At 43.0% G+C, this 23,121-nt stretch overlaps 1 protein-coding gene across 4 annotated transcripts in view; it reads left to right on the forward strand.

Annotated features, from left to right (window-relative positions):
- LOC126187444 (MKRN2 opposite strand protein) overlaps positions 1–23,121 on the forward strand; it is a 115,080-nt gene that overhangs the window by 87,659 nt on the left and 4,300 nt on the right. For all 4 annotated transcript variants that reach the window (XM_049928528.1, XM_049928524.1, XM_049928527.1 and 1 more), the window contains one exon: positions 19,592–19,798. In XM_049928528.1, coding sequence (XP_049784485.1) covers positions 19,592–19,798 — 207 coding nt within the window. The remainder of the gene's footprint in view (positions 1–19,591; positions 19,799–23,121) is intronic.

Raw genomic sequence — 23,121 nt, forward strand, 5'->3', positions numbered from 1 at the left:
CTATTATTTGATTCTTGTTGATCATTATCAAAGAAAGCAGCAGTGTAAGTAACAACAAATTGCGATCTCTTGCCATTGTTTCGCTAATGAGACGATTCCTCTTTTTTTAATTGTACGCGGCGGTAGCGACAGGCCGTAAACACGCACTATCAGAATGCAACAAACAATGCATGACACAGTGCAGTAATGCATTTTCAGCTTAAGAGTGACGCAAAGACCTATAACAAAGAAAACGGCAATTATCAGATCAAAGCAAAATAAGCAATCGATTCAAACCAGACGAAGCACGTGAAAAAGGAAGGGCACCCGTATAAATACGGACGGAGTGCCTGACGCATAGCAATGGCTACGTGGTAAAGCTTAACTGCTAAGCTTAGACACGAACCAAACTACTGTAGCTGTATCGTCATTCATTCGACCTAAATTGTGTCTCATATTACAATGGACAAATTTTGTTTCGATTTGGAGGTGCGGCCTAAAACTTTTCTCTCCCCTTGAATTTCGAGTCTCAAATTTCAGGTGCGGCTTAGATTCGGGAAATTTTTTTTTCCTTTATTTCGAGTCTCATTTTTCAGGTGCGGCTTAGATTCGAGTGCGGCTTAGATTCGAGTAAATACGGTACTCTGTTTTTTAACGATCATCCTACAATGGCAGACTGCTTTCATTATAAACAATTGTATGCACTGTGTCGTCATGTTCTTTGGGATAGCAAAAAAGCCAGCTGGATTTCATTTACTAGTTCTTTTAATAGTTCCACTCCCTCTTTCGTCATGTGGGCCAACCTCTGACGGCTCTCAGGGACCAAGGTCCATTCCCCCTGACAGTAGTAGATGGTTTCATAATGGACCCTATTGCTATCTCCAACACCTTGGGCTGCCATTTTGCAGAGATTTCAAGCTCCTCCCACTGTCACCCTGCCTTCCTCCATTGAAAATGAGTGGAAGAGGCTTATGTGAAATCCTTCTCCTCCCAAAATAGTGAGTGCTACAATGCTGCTTTTACTATGAGGGAACTAGACCATGCTCTCACTTCTCACTTCATCCTGATCCATTGCCCCAGGGCCAGAGGATGTTCACAATCAGATGTTGCAGCACCTTTCTCTTGTGGGCAAGCACTTTCTGTTTAACACATATAACCGCATCTAGGCAGAGGGCACGTTTCCCAGATGCTGTCGTGAAGCCACTGTCATACCCATACCTAAGTTCGGTAAGGACGAACTCCTTCCTTCTAGTTACCTCCCCATTTCTCTCACTAGCTGTGTTTGAAAGGTGATGGAACGTATGATTCATGCCTGGCTGGTATGGTGGCTCGGGTCTCTTAATTTACTAACCACGGAACAGTTTGAATTTCAAGTGCTCTGTTCTGCAGTTGACCATCTCATCACTTTGTCCACCCATGTCATGAATGGCTTTTTGCGGAAATCTCAGACTGTGACCGTGTTTTTCGATTTGGAGACAGTCTTCGACACCTGCTGGAGGACACTGGTATCCTCCGTACTCTCTACACATGGGGCTTCCGTGGTCACATGCCCTGTTTCCTTCAGAAATTTTTAAAAGACAGAGTTTTCAAGGTGTGTGTGAGTTCTGCCTTGTCGGACACCTTTATTCAGGGAAACGGTGTGCCTCAGGGTTCTGTCCTGAGTGTCGTGCTCTTTGCTACCGCCATTACCTTATAGTGGCCTGTTTCCCACCAGGCATCTCCGGCTCCAAAAGCGTTGAAGATTTTGCCATCTATTGCAGTTCTCCACTGACCTGTCTCATTGAGTGGCGTCTTCAGCAATGTCTTGATTCTCTTTATTCATGGAGCACCAACAGTGGCTTTTGTTTTTCCATTGACAAAACCGTTTGTATGAGTTTCTGGTGGCACAATTGGTTTCTTCTACCGTGTTTACATCTTGGGCCTGTTGCTCCTCCGTTCGTTGAAACCATGAAATTCCTGGGGCTCATGCTCGATAGGAAACTTTTGTGGGTCCTCCCACATATCTTACCTGGTAGCCCACTGTGTGCGGTCCCTCAATGTCCTACGTGTCCTCAGTGGTACTTCCTGGAAGTACTGGTCCCTTGTCTGTTCGAAACTTGGCTATGAGTGTTTTGTTTATGCAGCTGCACATTTGTACCTCTTATGCTATCTCAATACTGACCATCATCGTGGCATCCGTTTGGCCACCGGCACCTTTTCTTTTACATTAGCCAGGTTGAGAGTCTGTATGCAGAAGCTGTCGGACTACCACTGTCCTACCGCCGCGACTTTCTCGTCAGCAGATACGCATGCCATTTGTCTGCCATGTGTGGCCACCCATCCCATGCCTTCTTTGATGACTCCTTTGATCGCCAGTATGGGGTACTTCCTTCTTTCTGTTACCTCATAGAGTTCGCTTTTGGCTCGTGCTCCAGCAGCTTGTCTTCACACTACCTGCCACTTTCTTGGTGGGTGTGAACCCTTCATCACCTTGGCTTCATGTGGTGGCCTATGTTCACCTTGGCCTTCATTCACTTCCTAAGGACACTGCACCAGCTTCCGTCTATCGCCTTCAGTTTCACTTCATTTGGATGGAACTTCGCGATAGTACTTTTGTGTACACTGATTGTTCTCAGACTGACCGTGGTGTCAGGTGTGCCTTCATCGTTGGCACCAATGTTTTTTGGTATTGACTTCTGGATCACTGCTCAGCTCTTCGCCCTGTATCAGGCAATGCAGTACATCCTGCAACATAGGCTTTTCAATTTTGCCATCTGTACCCTCTCTGTCAGTGCCCTTCAAAGCCTCTGTGTGCTGTACACCATCCGTCATTTAATGCAATGTGTCCAGGAAAGCTGTCACTTGCTCATTCTTGATGGAGTCACTGTGATGTTCTGTGGGTTCCAGGTCATGTTGGTATGACAGGAAACGAGGCCACTGACACTGCTGCCAAGGCTGAAGTCCTTGTATCTCGGCCCGCTAGTTCTTGCATTTCTTCCAATGATCTCTGTGTTGCTGTCTGGCAGCAGGTGGTGTTACTTTGGCATCACCACTGGTCCTCCCTTCATGGGAACAAGCTCCAGGTTATTAAGCCTCTCCCAGCGGCTTGTACGATCTTCACTTCCTTCCGATGATCTCTCTGTTGCTGTCTGTCGGCAGGTGGTGTTACTTTGGCATCGTCACTGGTCATCCCTTCATGGGAACAAGCTCTAGGTTATTAAGCCTCTCCTAGTGGCTTGTACGACCTCCACTCAGCTTTCTCGCCATGAGGAGATCATTTTAGCTGGGTCGGGTATCGAGCACTGTCTTTTTTAGCCAACGCCATTTGTTAATTGGTGCTCCCTCACCACTTTGTGCTTACTGTCCTCAACCTTTGGTGGTTCACCATTTCCTGGTGGAATGCCCTTTCTTTTAACACTTATGTTCTCATTTGTGTTTGCCGTCTGCCTTATCGGCTGTTTTAGCAAACAACACGTGGCCTGTCAACTGTGTTTTACTTTTTATCCTTCATTGCAATATGGTGAAGGACATTTAATCTTTACTTCCGGACCTCCATTTCTTTATGGTGTATTTAATAGATCTTTCTGCATGTTCCTGTTTTTAACTGTCTTCTCTTCAATTGATTGAGATTAACGCATAGTTGTTTTTAGCTCCTCTCTTTGTATTTGTGTTCTACAGTTCTGATGTGGGCACATATGACCCTAGTTGTTTAAGCACCCTAAAACAAAACAAATAAAAACGTGTGCGCGCGCGCACACACGCACGCACGCACGCGCGCGCACACACACACACACACACACACACACACACACACACACACACACACACACTCTGCCAAGAGGTGTTGTATGATATGGCCATTGGTACCAGTTCTACATTTTTTTATTTTTTTTATTGTTCCATGGGCCCAAATTAAGGAGAAGTCTCCATGGTCATGGAACGAGTCAATACATGAAATTATAACACGATAGTAGAAACAGATAAAATGAAATACAAGAAACGTATTCAGGCGACAATTCGTAAGTTTAAATAAAGAAAATCAACAATGTAACACTGGAATAATTTGCTTAATTTTTCAGCTCTTCCAGGAGCTCCTTGACAGAATAGAAGGAGTGAGCCATGAGGAAACTCTTCAGTTCAGACTTAAAAGTGTTTGGGCTACTGCTAAGAGTTTTGAGTTCTTGTGGTAGCTTATTGAAAATGGATGCAGCAGAATAGTGCACTCCTTTCTGCACAAGAGTCAAGGAAATGCATTCCACATGCAGATTTGATTTCTGCCTAGTATTAACTGAGTGAATGCTGCTAACTATTGGGAAAAAGCTAATATTGCTAACAACAAACGACATTAAAGAAAATATATACTGTGAGGGCAATGTCAGAATTCCCAGACTATTGAATAGGGGTCGACAAGAGGTTCTCGAACTTACACCACATATAGCTCGAACAGCCTGTTTTTGAGCCATAAATATCTTTTTGAATCAGAAGAATTACCCCAAAAAATAATACCATATGACATAAGTGTATGAAAATATGCGAAGTAGACTACTTTTCGTGTTGAACTGTCACTTATTTCAGATACTGTTCTAATGGTAAATAAAGCAGCATTTAGTTTCTGAACAAGATCCTGAACATGGGCTTTCCACAACAGCTTACTATCTATCCGAATGCCTAGGAACTTGAACTGTTCCGTCTTGCTTATAATATGCCCATTCTGTCTGATCAAAATATCAGTTCTTGTTGAATTGTGAGTTTGAAACTGTAAAAACTGAGTCTTACTGTGATTTAGCATCAAATTATTTTCCACAAGCCACGAACTTATTTCATGAACTACATTATTTGATAATGTTTGTGTGGTGTCACCGCCAGACACCACACTTGCTAGGTGGTAGCCTTTAAATCGGCCGTGGTCCGTTAGTATACATCGGACCCGCGTGTCGCCACTATCAGTGATTGCACACCGAGCGCCGCCACACGGCAGGTCTAGTCTAGAGAGACTCCCTAGCACTCGTCCCAGTTGTACAGCCGACTTTGCTGGCAATGGTTCACTGTCTACATACGCTCTCATTTGCCAAGACAGCAGTTTAGCATAGCCTTCAGCTATGTCATTTGCTACGACCTAGCAAGGTGCCATATTCAGTTACTATTCTGAACAGATAATATTGTGAATCATGTACTGTCAAGAGTGATGTTCATCATTAATGGATTAAAGTTAAGTATGAAACTAATTACATCCGCTTTCTGAATTCTAATTCCTTGTAATGTTCCAGACCTCACATCAGTATAGTCCTTTCCTCCTCACGCCAGCCTGTGTGAGCTAAAACGTGTGCATTTTGGTCTCCATTCCTAACACGGTGTTGGCTCTTCTGCCAACACAACAGTTTCAATATTACACACAAGATCCTCAACTACCAAGCTGGTGTTAGAAATATTTTTGAATCACCTGTAATACTAGAAGGCATATCATTTATATAAATAAGAAACAGCGGTGGCCCCAGCACCAACCCTTGGGGAACGCCCCACTTAACAGTGCCCCATTGGGACTGAACATCACTACCACTCTCAATATTGTGGAGAATTACCTTCTGCTTTCTGTTCTTAAAGTAAGAGGCGAACCAATTGTAAGCTACTCCCCTTACTCCATAATGTTCCAACTTCTGCAGTAATATTTTGTGGTCAACACAGTCAAAAGCCTTCATTAAATCAAAATTGCTTTCGCAACCTTTTATTTAATCCATCCAAAACCTCACAGAGAAAAGAGAATATAGCGTTTTCAGTTGTTAAACCATTTCTAAAACCAAACCGTACATTTGATGGCAAATTATGTGAATTTAAATGCTCCAGTAACCTTGTATATACAACTTGAGCAAACACCGATGGCATAGAAATAGGTCTATAATTGTCAACATTATCCCTATCTCCCTTTTTATAAAGTGGCTTCACTACTGAGTACTTTAATTGGTCAGGAAACCGACCACTCCTAAAGGAAAAGTTACAGATATGGCTAAGTACTGGACTAACATACATAGAACAATACTTCAGTATTCTGCTAGATACCCCGTCATATCCATGAGAGTTCTTGATTTTTAGTGATTTAATTATTAACTCAATCTCCCTCTTCTCAGTATCATGGAGGAGCATTTCAGGTAACAGTCTCAGAACACTTTTTTTCTACGAGCGCAATGTAATTCCCTGTTGGGACTAGGTTTCTATTTAGTTCACCTGCTATATTCAGAAAGTGATTATTAAATACTCTACATATATGCGACTTATCAGTAACACGGACATTCCCACTACGCACTGATTCTATATCCTCGACCTGTATCTGCAGACCAGCCACTTTCTTTATGACTGACCATATGGTTTTAATTTTATCCTGAGACTTAGCTATTCTATCTGCATACCACATACTTTTTGCCCTCCTAATAACTTTTGTAAGCACCTTACAATACTGTTTGTAATGGGCTGCTGCATTTAGATTTTGACTGTTTCTAATGTTCTGAGATAATTGCCACTTTGTTCTACAGGCTATTCTTATCCCTCTAGTCAGCCACCAAGGCTGCCTGTTTGTGCTAGTACCCTGTTTTGAACATTCTAACGGAAAGCAACTTTCAAAGAGCGCAAGAAAAGTCTTGAGGAAAGCATTAGATTTATCGTCTACTGTATCAGCACTATAAACATCTTGCCACTCTTGTTACTTGATAAGGTTTACAAAGGTCTCTACAGCAACATTTAACATATGTTGCAGCACAAAAATCTTTTAGAGTTAAAACTTGTGCATCATGATCTGAAAGGCCATTCACTGTTTTGCTAACAGAATGCCCTTCTAGTAATGAGGAGTGAATAAAAATGTTGTCTGTGGTTGTTCTACTGTTCCCTTGCACTCTCGTTGGAAAGAATACGGTTTGCATAAGATTATATGAATTAAGGTGGTCTACCAGCATCCTTTTCTGTGCACAATCACTTATACAATTAATATTGAAGTCACCACATACGAGGTGCGGCTAGAAAAAAACCGGACTGATGCTGGAAAAAACATTTATTTACAATTATTTACAATTTCATGTTATCTCCTTCAATGTACTCTCCTCCTCGGTCTCTACACCGCTCCATATGAATTTTCCAGTGTCCATAGCAATGCTGCAGATCATTTTCGGTAAGTCCATACATTACTTCCGTCGCTTTTTCTTTTACTGCTTCAACAGTCTCAAATCTAGTTCCTTTCAAAGCTGACTTGACTTTAGGGAAAAGAAAAAAGTCACAGGGGGCCAAATCAGGTGAGTAGGGTGGATGATCTAAGATGGGAATGTTGTGTTTTGCCAAAAACGTCTTCACTGACAACGCACTGTGAGCTGGGGCATTGTCTTGGTGAAGGATCCATGACTTTTTTCTCTACAAATCGTTCCGTTTTCTCCGTACTCACTCACGTAGGGTAGCCAGGACGCTAATGTAGTAATGCTGATTCACTGTTTGTCCCTCTGGTAACCAATCAATGTGCACAATCCCTTTGATGTCAAAAAAAACAATCATCATTGCCTTGAATTTCGATTTTGACATTCGTGCTTTTTTTTGTCGTGGAGAACCAGGAGTTTTCCAATGCATCGATTGGCGTTTAGTTTCGGGATCGTAAGTAAAAAACCACGATTCATCGCAAGTAATAACATTTTGTAAGAAGGTGGGATCACTTTCAATGTTTTCCAGGATGTCAGAACAAATCATTCTTCGGCGTTCCTTCTGTTCAATTGTGAGACACTTTGGAACCATTTTTGAACACACTTTGTTCATGTTGAAACTTTCATGAAGAATCTGCCTAACACTTTCCTTGTCAACTCCTGTTAACTCAAACACTGCTCTGATTGTTAAACGGCGATCTTGTCGAACAAGTTTACCGATTTTTTCAATGTTTGCATCAGTTTTTGCTGACAATGGTCTGCCAGTGCGAGTGTCATCACTGGTGTCTTCGCGGCCATCTTTAAATCGTTTAAACCACTCAAACACTTGTGTTCGCGATAAACAATCATCGCCGTACACTTGTTGTAACATTACAATCGTTTCACTTGCAGATTTTCTTAGTTTGAAACAAAATTTGATGTTAACACGCTGTTCTTTCTGTACACTCAACATTTTCCAACGCACAGACAAAACGTCAACTACTTAAAACAGACGCCACGGGCAGACTGAGTGCAGGAGGCAGATGAAACTCGAGCAGTAGGCGGAGCGAAAGTCATGTGACAGGCCACGCGACTTTCAGCCTTATTGCATTCGTTTTATTGTTTCACCAGCACTAGTCCGGTTTTTTTCTAGCCACACCTCGTACAACTAACTTTTTGTATTTCCTATAAAGTGAACCAAGAACCTCCTCTAGCTTTAGCAAAAATGTTGTGAAATCGGAGTCTGGGGATCTATAAATAACAACAGTTAGGAGTTTATCTCCACTAAATTTAACCACACCTGCACAACATTCAAACACCTTTTCAGTCAGTACTTTGAAACATCAATTGACTCAAACGGGATACCGTTTTTCACATACATGGCTACTCCCCCACACCGCAAAGAGCTCCTAGAAAAGCTGCCAGCCAACCTGTATCCTGGTAAAGGAAGCCTCTGAATTATCTCCTTATTTAAGAAGTGTTCAGATATACCAATAATTTCAGAGTCAACATCTATAAGCAGTTCACTAACTTTATCTCTAATACCTTGTATATTTTGATGAAATATACTAATTCCCTCATTACTCGGATACCTAAGCTTTGTCAAAAGTGGTTTCTTTGTCAGAGAGACTTCCCCTTAGCAGGAATACCTATCAGCTGACTTCAATCTAAAAAAGGTGCAGCTCTAACACCCACTAGTACAGGAATTTTCCCATGAGTGATCCCACCATCCCCACTTATGCTGTCACCTGTAAGCTTTGCCAACCTCCCCTTTCCATACCTCTTGAAGTGCAGGCCATGTCTAGTGAAACCCGTCCTGCTGATAGACTCCACCGACACCACTGAAATGTGACTCATGCCTTCTATCATCAGCGCACCCCCAAGTCTCATGTTATTACACTTGACGGCTATATTAAGATGAGGCCGATCGTGACGCTGAAACAGTTCCACGAAATGCACATTCGTGTTACCAGTCTGAGTGGCTATCTTTTCCAGGTCACCATCTATGTCATACTCCCCATCCCTATCAATACTATTACCAGCCCCACCCACAATCACTACCTGATCTCCTTTAGTAAAATCCCTACATAACCCCCCTATGTTAACAGTCACCTGAGCCAATCCTGCATTAGGCTTCACAATGCTGGTGACCTGGTACTCACTCCCCAACACTTCCTGCAACTGCTGGCCTACACCTCTACCATGAGAACTACCTAACAGCAGAACCTTCTTCTTTCTCTTAGACTTTGCAACTGTCCTAGCCACCGTAACTGCTGAGGTCTGCTGCATACTTCCTACATCTACAGCTACTAGAGATTCCTCTCTACTAGACTCTGACAGTTGGTCGTATCTATTGCAAACACCAATGGTAAAACTATCTGAAAATCTCCTTCTCCTAGCAGATCTCTTGCCAACAGCCAGCTCCCATTCCCCAACCCCCTTCTTCCCCTTCATCCTATCTAGCTCCTCCTGTGCGTTTTTCAACTGCACCTGAAGGGCACAGATCTTACGCTCCTGCTCCTGTATCAACTTACTCTTGCTACATAACCTGCAGTTCCAGGAGAGGATCTCACCAGAATGCCCACTGGCTTTCCCACTGCATTCCCCCCCCCCAGTGAAAGTACTTCGAACAAGTCTCACACCGCAATCCACTACTCACGAATGTACGGCAAAGCCCACACTTCTCACTCATGGTAAAATTTTTCAGTTATTGAAACAAGAAAACTACTTTATCTAAGTTCCGCTAGCACAATAAGAAGATGTTAAAAAACTAACTACAATAATCACAAACTTACTCTACAAGGGAAGTAACTACTATTATTAACAGTATTAATCAACAGCAAATGAGAATATAACAAAAGACTAACACAGAAAGAAAATCAAACGTCTGATGACACAGTAACGAAACTGAAAACAGTTCCCAAAAATTTCTTCTGAAATTATTTCACCAGAAAACACCAAGAACACCGGTTGAAGACTACTAAAGTTCCTAAATAAACCACTATACACAAACAATTAATTAGTACTTAGCTTTCGATGCGCCGCTACAGCTGCAACTGGTCAGTGCGAAATGTAAACACAGGTAAGAGGTTAAGTTGCTCGCTACGAAACACTCACAAATATCAGGTCACAACACAAGAAAGGCGGAGGTGAATGAAGAAACCACTAATAAGTCACTTATATAGTAAATATTATCACAAAAACCGTTAATCCACAGCATTCCAAAGTGACCAGTATGCCCTTTTAAGGGTGATTTTGTCCAATATGCGTATTATTCTGTGAATGAAGATTTTACATATAACTATATAATGTTGTAACAATATTATGAAAAGGTAAGTTGCTACTCACCATATAGTGGAGATGCTGAGTCGTAGATAGGCACAACAAAAAGACTGTCAAAAATAAAGCTTTCTGCCAGTGACGCCTTAATCAACAACAAACCACACACCCACGCACACACTCTCTCTCTCTCTCTCTCTCTCTCTCTCTCTCTCTCTCTCTCTATCTGCTTGTGTCTGTGTATGTGCGGATGGAATATGTGTGTGTGTGCGAGTGTATACCTGTCCTTTTTTTCCCCCTAAGGTAAGTCTTTCCGCTCCCGGGATTGGAATGACTCCTTACCCTCTCCCTTCAAACCCACATCCTTTCATCTTTCCTTCTCCTTCCCTCTTTCCTGACGAAGCAACTGTTTGTTGCGAAAGCTTGAATTTTGTGTGTATGTTTATGTTTGTTTGTGTGTCTATCGACCTGCCAGCACTTTTGTTTCGTAAGTCTCATCATCTTTGTTTTTAGATATATTTTTCCCATGTGGAATGTTTCAAGATGTGACTTACCAAAAGAAAGCACTGGCAGGTCGATAGACATACAAACAAACACAAACATACACACAAAATTCTAGCTTTCGCAACCAACGGCTGCTTCATCAGGAAAGAGGGAAGGAGAGGGAAAGACGAAAGGATGTGGGTTTTAAGGGAGAGGGTAAGGAGTCATTCCAATCCCGGGAGCGAAAAGACTTACCTTAGGGGGAAAAAAGGACAGGTACACACTCGCACACACACCCATATCCAACTGCATATACACAGACACAAGCAGACATTTGCAATGGCAAAGAGTTTCAGCAGAGATGTCAGTCGAGGCGGAAGTACAGAGGCAAAGATGTTGTTGAAAGACAGGTGAGGTATGAGCAGCGGTAACTTGAAATTAGCGGAGGTTGAGGCCTGGCGGATAACGAGAAGAGAGGATATACTGAAGGGCAAGTTCCCATCTCCGGAGTTCTGACAGGTTGGGGTTAGTGGGAAGTATCCAGATGACCCGGACGGTGTAACACGGTGCCAAGATGTGCTGGCCGTGCACCAAGGCATGTTTAGCCACAGGGTGATCCTCATTACCAACAAACACTGTCTGCCTGTGTCCATTCATGTGAATGGACAGTTTGTTGCTGGTCATTCCCACATAGAAAGCTTCACAGTGTAGGCAGGTCAGTTGGTAAATCATGTGGGTGCTTTCACACGTTGCTCTGCCTTTGATCGTGTACACCTTCCGGGTTACAGGACTGGAGTAGGTGGTGGTGGGAGGGTGCATGGGACAGGTTTTACACCAGGGGCGGTTACAAGGGTAGGAGCCAGAGGGTAGAGAAGGTAGTTTGGGGATTTCATAGGGATGAACTAAGAGGTTACGAAGGTTAGGTGGAAGGTGGAAAGACACTCTTGGTGGAGTGGGGAGGATTTCATGAAGGATGGATCTCATTTCAGGGCAGGATTTGAGGAAGTCGTATCCCTGCTGGAGAGCCACATTCAGAGTCTGGTCCAGTCCCGGAAAGTATCCTGTCACAAGTGGGGCACTTTTGTGGTTCTTCTGTGGGAGGTTCTGGGTTTGAGGGGATGAGGAAGTGGCTCTGGTTATTTGCTTCTGTACCAGGTCGGGAGGGTAGTTGCGGGATGCGAAAGCTGTTTTCAGGTTGTTGGTGTAATGGTTCAGGGAAGGGAATGAGGAAGTGGCTCTGGTTATTTGCTTCTCTACCAGGTCGGGAGGGTAGTGGCGGGATGCAAAAGCTGTTTTCAGGTTGTTGGTGTAATGGTTCAGGGATTCCGGACTGGAGCAGATTCGTTTGCCACGGAGACCTAGGCTGTAGGGAAGGGACCGTTTCATGTGGAGTGGGTGGCAGCTGTCATAATGGAGGTACTGTTGCTTGTTGGTGGGTTTGATGTGGACGGACGTGTGAAGCTGGCCATTGGACAGATGGAGGTCAACGTCAAGGAAAGTGGCATAGGATCTGGAGTAGGACCAGGTGAAGCTGATGGAACCAGAGGAGTTGAGGTTGGAGAGGAAATTGTGGAGTTCTTCTTCACTGTGAGTCCAGATCATGAAGATGTCATCAATAAATCTATACCAAACTTTGGGTTGGCAGGTCTGGGTAACCAAGAAGGCTTCCTCTAAGCGACCCATGAATAGATTGGCGTACGAGGGGGCCATCCTGGTACCCATGGTTGTTCCCTTTAATTGTTGGTATGTCTGGCCTTCAAAAGTGAAGAAGTTGTGGGTCAGGATGAAGCTGGCTAAGGTAATGAGGAAAGAGGTTTTAGGTAGGGTGGCAGGTGATCGGCGTGAAAGGAAGTGCTCCATCGCAGCGAGGCCCTGGACATGCGGAATATTTGTGTATAAGGAAGTGGCATCAATGCTTACAAGGATGGTTTCCGGGGGTAACAGATTGGGTAAGGATTCCAGGTGTTCGAGAAAGTGGTTGGTGTCTTTGATGAAGGATGGGAGACTGCATGTAATGGGTTGAAGGTGTTGATCTGCGTAGGCAGAGATATGTTCTGTGGGGGTTTGGTAACCAGTTGCAATGGGGCGGCCGGGATGATTGCGTTTGTGAATTTTAGGAAGAAGGTAGAAGGTAGGAATGCCGGGTGTCAGTGGGGTCAGGAGGTTGATGGAGTCAGGTGAAAGGTTTTGTAGGGGGCCTAAGGTTCTGAGGATTCCTTGAAGCTCCGCCTGGACATCAGTAATGGGATTACCTTGGCAAACTTTGTATGTGGTGTTGTCTGAAAGCTGACGCAGTCCCTCAGCCACATACTCCCGACAATCAAGTACCACGGTCGTGGAACCCTTGTCTGCCGGAAGAATGACGATGGATCGGTCAGCCTTCAGATCACAGATAGCCTGTGCTTCAGCAGTGGTGATGTTGGGAGTAGGATTAAGGTTTTTTAAGAAGGATTGAGAGGCAAGGCTGGAAGTCAGAAATTCCCGGAAGGTTTGGAGAGGGTGATTTTGAGGAAGAGGAGGTGGGTCCCGCTGTGGCGGAGGACGGAACTGTTCCAGGCAGGGTTCAATTTGGATAGTGTCTTGGGGATTTGGATCATTAGGAGTAGGATTAGGATCATTTTTCTTCATGGCAAAGTGATATTTCCAGCAGAGAGTACGAGTGTAGGACAGTAAATCTTTGACGAGGGCTGTTTGGTTGAATCTGGGAGTGGGGCTGAAGGTGAGGCCTTTGGATAGGACAGAGGTTTTGGATTGGGAGAGAGGTTTGGAGGAAAGGTTAACTACTGAATTAGGGTGTTGTGGTTCCAGATTGTGTTGATTGGAATTTTGAGGTTTTGGAGGGAGTGGAGCTGAAAGTGGGAGATTGAGTAGATAGGAGAGACTGGATTTGTGTGCAATGAGAGGAGGTTGAGGTTTGCTGGAAAGGTTGTGAAGGGTGAGAGAGTTGCCTTTCCGGAGGTGGGAAACCAGGAGATTGGATAGTTTTTGAGATGGAGGGTGGTATGCTGTTCTAATTTGTGGTTGGCCTGTAGGAGGATGCTCTGAACAGCCAGTGTGGATGTGGGAGAGGGAAGATTGAGGACTTTTATTAAGGATAGGAGTTGACGGGTGTGTTAATTGGCTGAGTTGATGTGTAGGTGAAGTATTAGGTGGGTGAGGGCAATGGATTGTTCAGTTTGGAATTGGTATAGGGACTGATGGAAAGAAGGGTTGCAGCTAGAGATGGGAACTTCAAGTGTGAGGCCTTTGGGGGTAATTCCAAATGTCAGACAAGCCTGAGAAAATAAAATATGGGAGCGTAATCTGGCTAGGGCGAAGGCATGTTTGCGGAGGGAATGTAATTAAAACTTAATGGGGTCGTCGTGGGGATGTTGTGAGGGTGGCATGGTATTAGAAGATGAAAAGTGTAACATGAGGCTGAAATGAAAATAAAAATATATGGGGAGAGATAAAGGTGAACTAGAAAGCAACTGGAGATCTTCCTTCTTCCTAGGCCGCCCCATTGTAGCTGGTTACCAAGCCCCCACAGAACGTATCTCTGCCTACGTAGATCAACACCTTCAACCCATTACATGCAGTCTCCCATCCTTCATCAAAGACACCAACCACTTTCTCGAACACCTGGAATCCTTACCCAATCTGTTACCCCTGGAAACCATCCTTGTAACCATTGATGCCACTTCCTTATACACAAATATTCCGCATGTTCAGGGCCTCGCTGCGATGGAGCACTTCCTTTCACGCCGATCACCTGCCACCCTACCTAAAACCTCTTTCCTCATTACCTTAGCCAGCTTCATCCTGACCCACAACTTCTTCACTTTTGAAGGCCAGACGTACCAACAATTAAAGGGAACAGCCATGGGTACCAGGATGGCCCCCTTGTATGCCAACCTATTCATGGGTCACTTAGAGGAAGCCTTCTTGGTTACCCAGGCCTGCCAACCCAAAGTTTGGTACAGATTTATTGATGACATCTTCATGATCTGGTCTCACAGTGAAGAAGAACTCCACAATTTCCTCTCCAACCTCAACTCCTTTGGTTCCATCAGATTCACGTGCTCCTACTCCAAATCCCATGCCACTTTCCTTGACGTTGACCTCCATCTGTCCAATGGCCAGCTTCATACGTCCGTCCACATCAAACCCACCAACAAGCAACAGTATCTCCATTATGACAGCTGCCACCCACTCCACATGAAACGGTCCCTTCCCTACAGCCTAGGTCTTCGTGGCAAACGAATCTGCTCCAGTCCGGAATCCCTGAACCATTACACCAACAACCTGAAAACAGCTTTCGCATCCCGCAACTACCCTCCTGACCTGGTACAGAAGCAAATAACCAGAGCCACTTCCTCATCCCCTCAAACCCAGAACCTCCCACAGAAGAACCACAAAAGTGCCCCACTTGTGACAGGATACTTTCCGGGACTGGATCAGACTCTGAATGTGGCTCTCCAGCGGGGATACGACTTCCTCAAATCCTGCCCTGAAATGAGATCCTTCCTTCATGAAATCCTCCCCACTCCACCAAGAGTGTCTTTCCGCCGTCCACCTAACCTTTGTAATCTCTTAGTTCATCGCTATGAAATGCCCAAACCACCTTCCCTACCCTCTGGCTCCTACCCTTGTAACCGTGCCCGGTGTAAAACCTGTTCCATGCACCCTCCCACCACCACCTACTCCAGTCCTGTAACCCGGAAGGTGTACACGGTCAATGGTAGAGCAACGTGTGAAAGCACCCACGTGATTTATCAACTGACCTGCCTACACTGTGAAGCTTTCTATGTGGGAATGACCAGCAACAAACTGTCCATTCACATGAATGGACACAGGCAGACAGTGTTTGTTGGTAATGAGGATCACCCTGTGGCTAAACATGCCTTGGTGCACGGCCAGCACATCTTGGCACCGTGTTACACCGTCCGGGTCATCTGGATACTTCCCACTAACACCAACCTGTCAGAACTCTGGAGATGGAAACTTGCCCTTCAGTATATCCCCTCTTCTCGTTATCCGCCAGGCCTCAACCTCCGCTAATTTCAAGTTACCGCCGCTCATACCTCACCTGCCGTTCAACAACATCTTTGCCTCTGTACTTCCGCCTCGACTGACATCTCTGCTGAAACTCTTTGCCTTTACAAATGTCTGCTTGTGTCTGTGTCTGTGTATGTGCGGTTGGATATGGGTGTGTGTGCGAGTGTATACCTGCCCTTTTTTCCCCCTAAGGTAAGTCTTTCCGCACCTGGGATTGGAATGACTCCTTACCCTCTCCCTCAAAACCCACATCCTTTCGTCTTTCCCTCTCCTTCCCTCTTTCCTGATGAAGCAACCGTTGGTTGCGAAAGCTTGAATTTTGTGTGTATGTTTGTGTTTGTTTGTGTGTCTATCAACCTGCCAGCGCTTTTGTTTGGTAAGTCTCATCATCTTTGTTTTTAGATATATTTTTGCCACGTGGAATGTTTCCCTCTCTCTCTCTCTCTCTCTCTCTCTCTCTCTATATATATATATATATATATATATATATATATATATATATATATATATATATATCCCACGTGGAATGTTTCCCTCTATTATATATATATATATATATATATATATATACACACACACACACACACCGACTAATGACTACAACAGGAAAAACCCGGACGAAATTGATGACTTCTGGACGACAATGGAAGAAACTATCAGAAAAATTCCTGCACATAGAGTCAAAATAATACTGGGAGACTTCAACGCTAAACTTGGAAAAGAAAAGATATACAGACATATCACAGGAAAACATACTCCACACAAGGACACCAACAAAAACGGAAAACATCTGATAGACTTTTGCAAAAGCCACGACCTCGCCATTATGTCAAAATTCAAGAAACCAACACGAAAACTTACCACATGGAAATTCCCCAGCGGAAAGCAAGAACTACAAATCGACCACGTAATAGTCCAGAAAGACTCACAAAAAGAAATTTTGAACATAGACACCCGTAAAGGCTACTTCGACTCAGACCACCACCTACTACAGATCAGGATTCGTCTTTTGCCCAAGAAAAAGCTCCAGAAGAACAAAATTGTTAGACCAGATCCAGAATACGTTACTTTAAACCAGACACAAATATTACACAAAATTAAAATGGAGAAAACGACAGACTGGACACAACTTTCACAAAGAATCCGAGAGGCCATGAAACTAGCACAAGCACCATGCACACGGAAACACCGTTGGTGGAACCACACATGTGACCAAGCTATTGACTAACGAATCAGTGCATGGAAAAAATTTAGTAGCCATAAATCCCAAGAGAATTGGATGAACTTCTTGAAAACACAGAAGCAATCAAGCAAAATCATTCGAAGTGAAAAACGACAGTATGACAAACGGCGACTGACAGAGATCGAATCGGACTTCATGAAGAACAATACAAGAAACTTCTACACAACGTTCAGAGAAAATATGACTGGGTATCAACCACCCAACTTGTGCTTCAGAAGACCGGATGGAACCCTAGAAACCAATACCAAAAACAATTGTGACATTCTGGCAAAGTACTTTGAAAAACTGCTCAACACGGACCCCCCTATGGAACAAATGATGACAGAAATGAGCACATACAATCCAGATAGTGAACCTCCAACTCTAGAAGAAGTTAAAGAAATAATCAAGTCACTCAAGAATCGTAGAGCACCAGGAGAAGATGGCATCATTGCGGAAATCTGGAAGTTACAAGACCCAGAACTCACCAAAGACATCCACAGGATCTTGGAGGGCATCTGGAAGACCATGAAAATTCCTGACGACTGGAAAACTGCCCTGATACACCCACTACACAAAAAAGGTGACAAGACTGACCCAAACAACTACAGAGGAATATAGCTACTACCGGTCACTTTCAAGATCCTCTCTAAAGCTTTACTGAACAGACTAGAATGCCAGACCGACCACTTGATTGGGGAATACCAAGCAGGCTTCCGTAAGGGGCAGTCTTGTGCGGAACAAATTTGGAACCTGAAAATGATTTTACAACACAAACAGAACCTGATCATTACCTTTGTTGACTTCAAAAAGGCGTACGACTCTATCAACCGGAAAACTCTCTTCAAAATTCTAGCAGAATAAAAAGTAGATAACAAAACACGGGCTATCATAGAGCAAACTTTAACCAACACGACCTCCAAAGTAAAGTTGTGTGGGGAACTATCAGAGCCCTTTGAAATTCGCACAGGTGTGCGACAAAGCGATGGCCTCTCACCTCTCCTTTTCAATCTGGTGTTAGATAAGGTCATAAAAGAATGGGAAACATCACAACAGGGGATAAGCTTAGGAAACCTACAGATTAAATGCCTGGCTTTTGCAGACGATTTGGCGATTGTCACGAAAGGTATAAAGGAAACAAAAGACGCTATTGAAAAACTGCACGAAATCGCTTCCAAAACTGGACAGATCTCTTACGAAAAGACACAGTTTATGAGCACAAAGAAACTCTCATCTCTGAACACAAAGTATGGCACGATTTACAAAATGGCAAACTTCAAATACCTTGGTGAAACACTACAAATGAGTGGACATAACAGAGACTCAAACGAAGAAAGAAAGACTAAACTGGACAAGGCATACAAAGTAGTGTGGAATCATTACAACAAGAAGTCTATCTCACAAAAAGCCAAATTACGCCCTTACGACACGGTGGTGCTTCCCGAGGCACTATATGCAGCAGAGACCACACTAATCCTAGGGCATACACGTCTCAGACAATTAGAAAAAGTAGAACGGAAAATACTTAGGAAAATATTTGGCGCAACTAACAACAATGGAATGTGGATCAAGAAACCTACAGAGGAACTGTACAAACATACGGAGAAAATCACAGAAAAGATTAGAAAATGCAGACTACAATTCTATGGACACCTATACAGAATGCCATCACACAGGCTGACCAAACAGATCTTTGACTGGGTAACCACTAGAAACAACAAATGGGTGGCAGAGGTAGAAAACGACCTGAACCAACTCAACATAACAGCAGACACAATAAACGACAGAACAAAATTCAGAAACATCATTAAGAAAAGTAAACTACATGAGATACAATGTGACAAACGAACAGGCATAAAATGGACCGAAGAACGCAAGCAAGAACACAGCCAGAAGATGAAAGAAATATGGGCAACCAAAAAGGCAATCAAGATGAAGCCGAAGACACAAAGCCGACAAGAAGCATGGACAGATGACCGGAAACAGAAACACAGCGAGCGAATGAGGGAAGTTTGGGCAGCAAGGAAGGCAGCAAAAGGAACTGGCCATGTAGTTTAGTCCAAATGCGCTCTTTAAGGGCAAAACACCAATAATAATAATATATCTATATATATATGGCAACTGAAACGTTGCCCGAGACTACAGTCGTGTGTATGAGTTGCATTTTCATGTGGGTGTGGGTGTGTGTGTTTGTTTGTTTGTTTGTGTATGTGTCATCTATTGCTGGCGAGGGCCTTACTGGGCGAAAGCTTTATTCATGACAGTTGTTTTGTTGTGCCTATCTGCAACTCAACATCTCTACTGTATGGTGAGTAGCAACTTACCTTTTCATAATACTGTTACATCCCACACTGGATTTTCCATTGTTTGATATACAATGTTGTAGTTTGTATTAAAAATGTGTGATTGTTGAGTATTTCTTCAACTATTCTTGATGCTAATGCGTTGTGTTTCTGTCTTTCAGTGATTACTTGAATTCTAAAGACCTTCATATAGGAGTCACTTCATCTAAGGGGTTAGTGGTGGAATATGATAAAAATGGATTGCAGTATGACAAAGCGAGCTTGTGGAAACAATGCTTAATAGTAGATGGTGCTGATGAGTCTTGGAGTGAAATATGGGATAACACTTTAAGACACGTGTCCAGTCTAACCTGCTGGTCTCCTGAAAGGTAATTTGGCTCGTTTAAGCTTAAAGTAGAAACATTTGACTTTAATTACAGAGGGGCAGACTGAAGAACAGAATTTATCTACTGCAAATAGTCACTGAACGTTTTGTTTGTGCATTCTATAAAAGTATGCCATTGGTGCTCCTGTATAACCACTGAGTCATGATTAAGAAAAGGAAACAAAAACTTTATATTTAATCTCACAGTTCAAAAGAGATCAGAATATGCTTACATGCAAACCAATATCTTTTTGGACGTTGGTTATATCTATTTGGGGCTTGGAGTTCATCAAATTTTACAGTTAACTGCTTTGCTGATAACTTTTGTGCACATTGCTGATAGGGCATTAAATTCTTCACTGACTTGTTATCACTTGTCTCCTATGTCTCTTCTTGAGAAGCACTGAGTCACTGCACACTGCACCATACTACATGACACATCTATTAGGAACCATCTGTTTCTCTTCGAAAACATCCATTAGCATGGGATTGTTACACTGTAGCTGTAGGTGCCCTCTGTGTTTGAACATGTTCAGATAAAGGCAGTTATAACAATAATGGAAACTCCAAACCATTATTGCTAAGCTATTAATCTCCAACTTGCCGTACAACTGCAGAATGTTACATACTTATATACTGTACAGTGCAAATTAATTCTTCCAACAAAATTGAGGGTATGTTTTTAAAGTAGCACATCATGTTGTTCTCTCAGCAGCAAAGGCAGACAAAATCTGAATCAAATTCTTTGCTGTAAAACTGACTACAGCTGCTCAGTAGAGGTCAAATAGGCTGATACAAAATAACAAAGGGGGGGGGGGGGGGGGGCATCAAAAGCTAACTTGTAGAGAATGACGTTTCAGTTATTTGCCAGAATCCTTTCACAAATATGAAACTGCAAAAAATTGCTGATGTACAGAGTGGGCTAAATAAAAGTGGCTTGGAAAATATTTGTGACTGTCACGGAACTGGCCCTTATTAATGAACAAGAGAACTGCCCATCACAAAATATGCTGGAAACCGTGATTTCGGTGCACCAATCAGTTGCTGTCACATGCCTCTGTATGCGCATCTTCCACATGCTCTGTCCCGAGTGCTTCACTGTGTCATTATGTACGAGTGAGTGAGAAGGGCAGACGTGTTTAGTGACCAGTTGAATGCAACACAAAATGATGCTCATGAAAAAAGAGCCCATGTTCAGTAGCAGTGCTGCTCACACCAGCCTAGAGCAGTTTGTGCTCCATGCCACCATCTCCAGCAGTAAGAAAGGAGTAACAGTGTGAGGGTAATTAAACACTGATCAAAACCTGTCTCTGCTTTAACAGTAAAATATTTTATGTGGTCTATACTATTTTATTACATTTTTTATTTTTCCTTGTTTGTTATATTTTTGTTAGTATTTTATGACTGCTGACATTTCCAAAAACTATGTTTCAAAAAAATTTGTGTTCAGAGTTGTTTGTGCAAGAGTTTAAGACTGGAAGTGTTTCGAGAAAACCTCCAGCAAAGTCTGAAATGCAAAACTTAATGGCAGAATGGTACAAAATGGATTCTGTAGTGAATCCAGTAGTACCTTAACTATCCAAAAACAGTTCGACTCTTAATTGTAAATATTTTCTGGGTCAGAGTTATATTGCACACCCTGTACAAAGATTAAGTGGCATTTACCTCTGTCAGGCTATAAATAAAATATTGGAATAGTTTCAGCAAGTCTATTAAAATCTTAATACTATACCATTATGTTACTTCTCTACATAATCACCAATTAGATTTAAGCTCTTGTCTGAGATTGCAGCCTGTCATTGACAACATATTGTAATGGTGGATCTCACTTGAAGCCAAATCTGGACTGCAGGGAAATTGTTCATAAATGTCCTATTAGTACTGATGCAACAGTTCTCATTTTAGCAGACAGTTTGCTACATAAAAATGACCACACAAATTAAAGTACCCTGATTCTTTAGTCACAATCTCAAGCAAAACATGTCGAGATGTCTGCAGAAACTTTTCCAACAGTTTAGACATTGTGACATGATTAGTTTCATGAATTCTGAAATTGATTTTCTCTCCTGGTTTGTTGCTTGCTGCAGACAGCCAGTTATGAATTCTTGACAGCCAGTTATGAATTCTTGACAGCCAGTTCTGAATTCTTAAGCAAATGATACCATTAATGTACAACACCTTCACTCATCACTCTCAGTTTATATATATAGCAGAGATTTCATGACAAGTGTCAACAGCTTTGAAAATTTTCCCATTAAAAACTACATTACAAGACAGTTTTAATATTGGAGACGACATTCAATTGCACTGGACAGGATATTCAGTTGCAGTGCTCATTGTAAAAGTGTAATGTGGGCAAATGGGAACCAGTGTAGCTTTCTCTCTATTTCACATCTGAGTATATTAATATGTTGGAGAAGTCAGTGTAGCAACTGCATTGTTCCCCCTCCCCTCCCCCTCTCCCTTCTCCCCCCCCCCCCCCCCCCCCCCCCCCCCATACACACACACCACACTTCCTATGATACAGGAAAATCCTGGTTGTAGTACCTTACTAACAAAAAAATCAAGAACATTACTACTACAAAATTATTATGGCTTTCATGGCCAGTTATTGATAAATTACCTGTTGGCTTCCATCTCAAGCTCTTCGGCTGACATTTGTTTGATGATTTTTCTGACATTCCACCAGCACGAGTGGCTAGCATTGTCAAAGCTTCACCCTCCATTGCTGGTGGTGGACTGGAGTTGAGCTCGCGGACACAGACTATATGTACCTGGCGTGCCAACATCCCAGGCTTTTCTCAGGTCACTTCCAGTGTGGTTCTCTTCTTGCTATCTGCAAAGGTCATTCGCTGCAGCACAGGGATCCAAGATCCATTCAGCTTGAAGCTTTGTTCCTTCTTGTTGAAGTGATTCTCATGTTTGTGTATTTCTGTAACATCTCTAAACAAATGGTTGTGGTAGCTCATCTTTATGGCCAGATATTCCATTTCGGCGAATTTTACTGTGTGGTTGGCCTCATACAGTATGTGCTCTGTCACATCTGATTTCTCCACCTGCCTGCAATGCCACTTATGTTCCGTGATCCTGGTGTTGATTGATTGTCCAGTCATTCAAACATAAACTTTTCCACGTGTGTATGGTGTGCCGTATATTCCCGACATTGCAAGTGAGTCCCTTTTCTCCTTTGGTGATCTGAGATACCCTTTGATCTTCTTTGTTTGTTTATAAATAGTCTTTACACCGTATTTGTGCAATTTAAGGCTGATTCTGTCTGTCACTCTGGAAATGTATGGCAGAAAGCCGTACCCAACATTTCTTTTTCTG

This window comes from Schistocerca cancellata, chromosome 5 (genome assembly GCF_023864275.1).
Source record: "Schistocerca cancellata isolate TAMUIC-IGC-003103 chromosome 5, iqSchCanc2.1, whole genome shotgun sequence".
Lineage (NCBI taxonomy): Eukaryota > Metazoa > Arthropoda > Insecta > Orthoptera > Acrididae > Schistocerca > Schistocerca cancellata.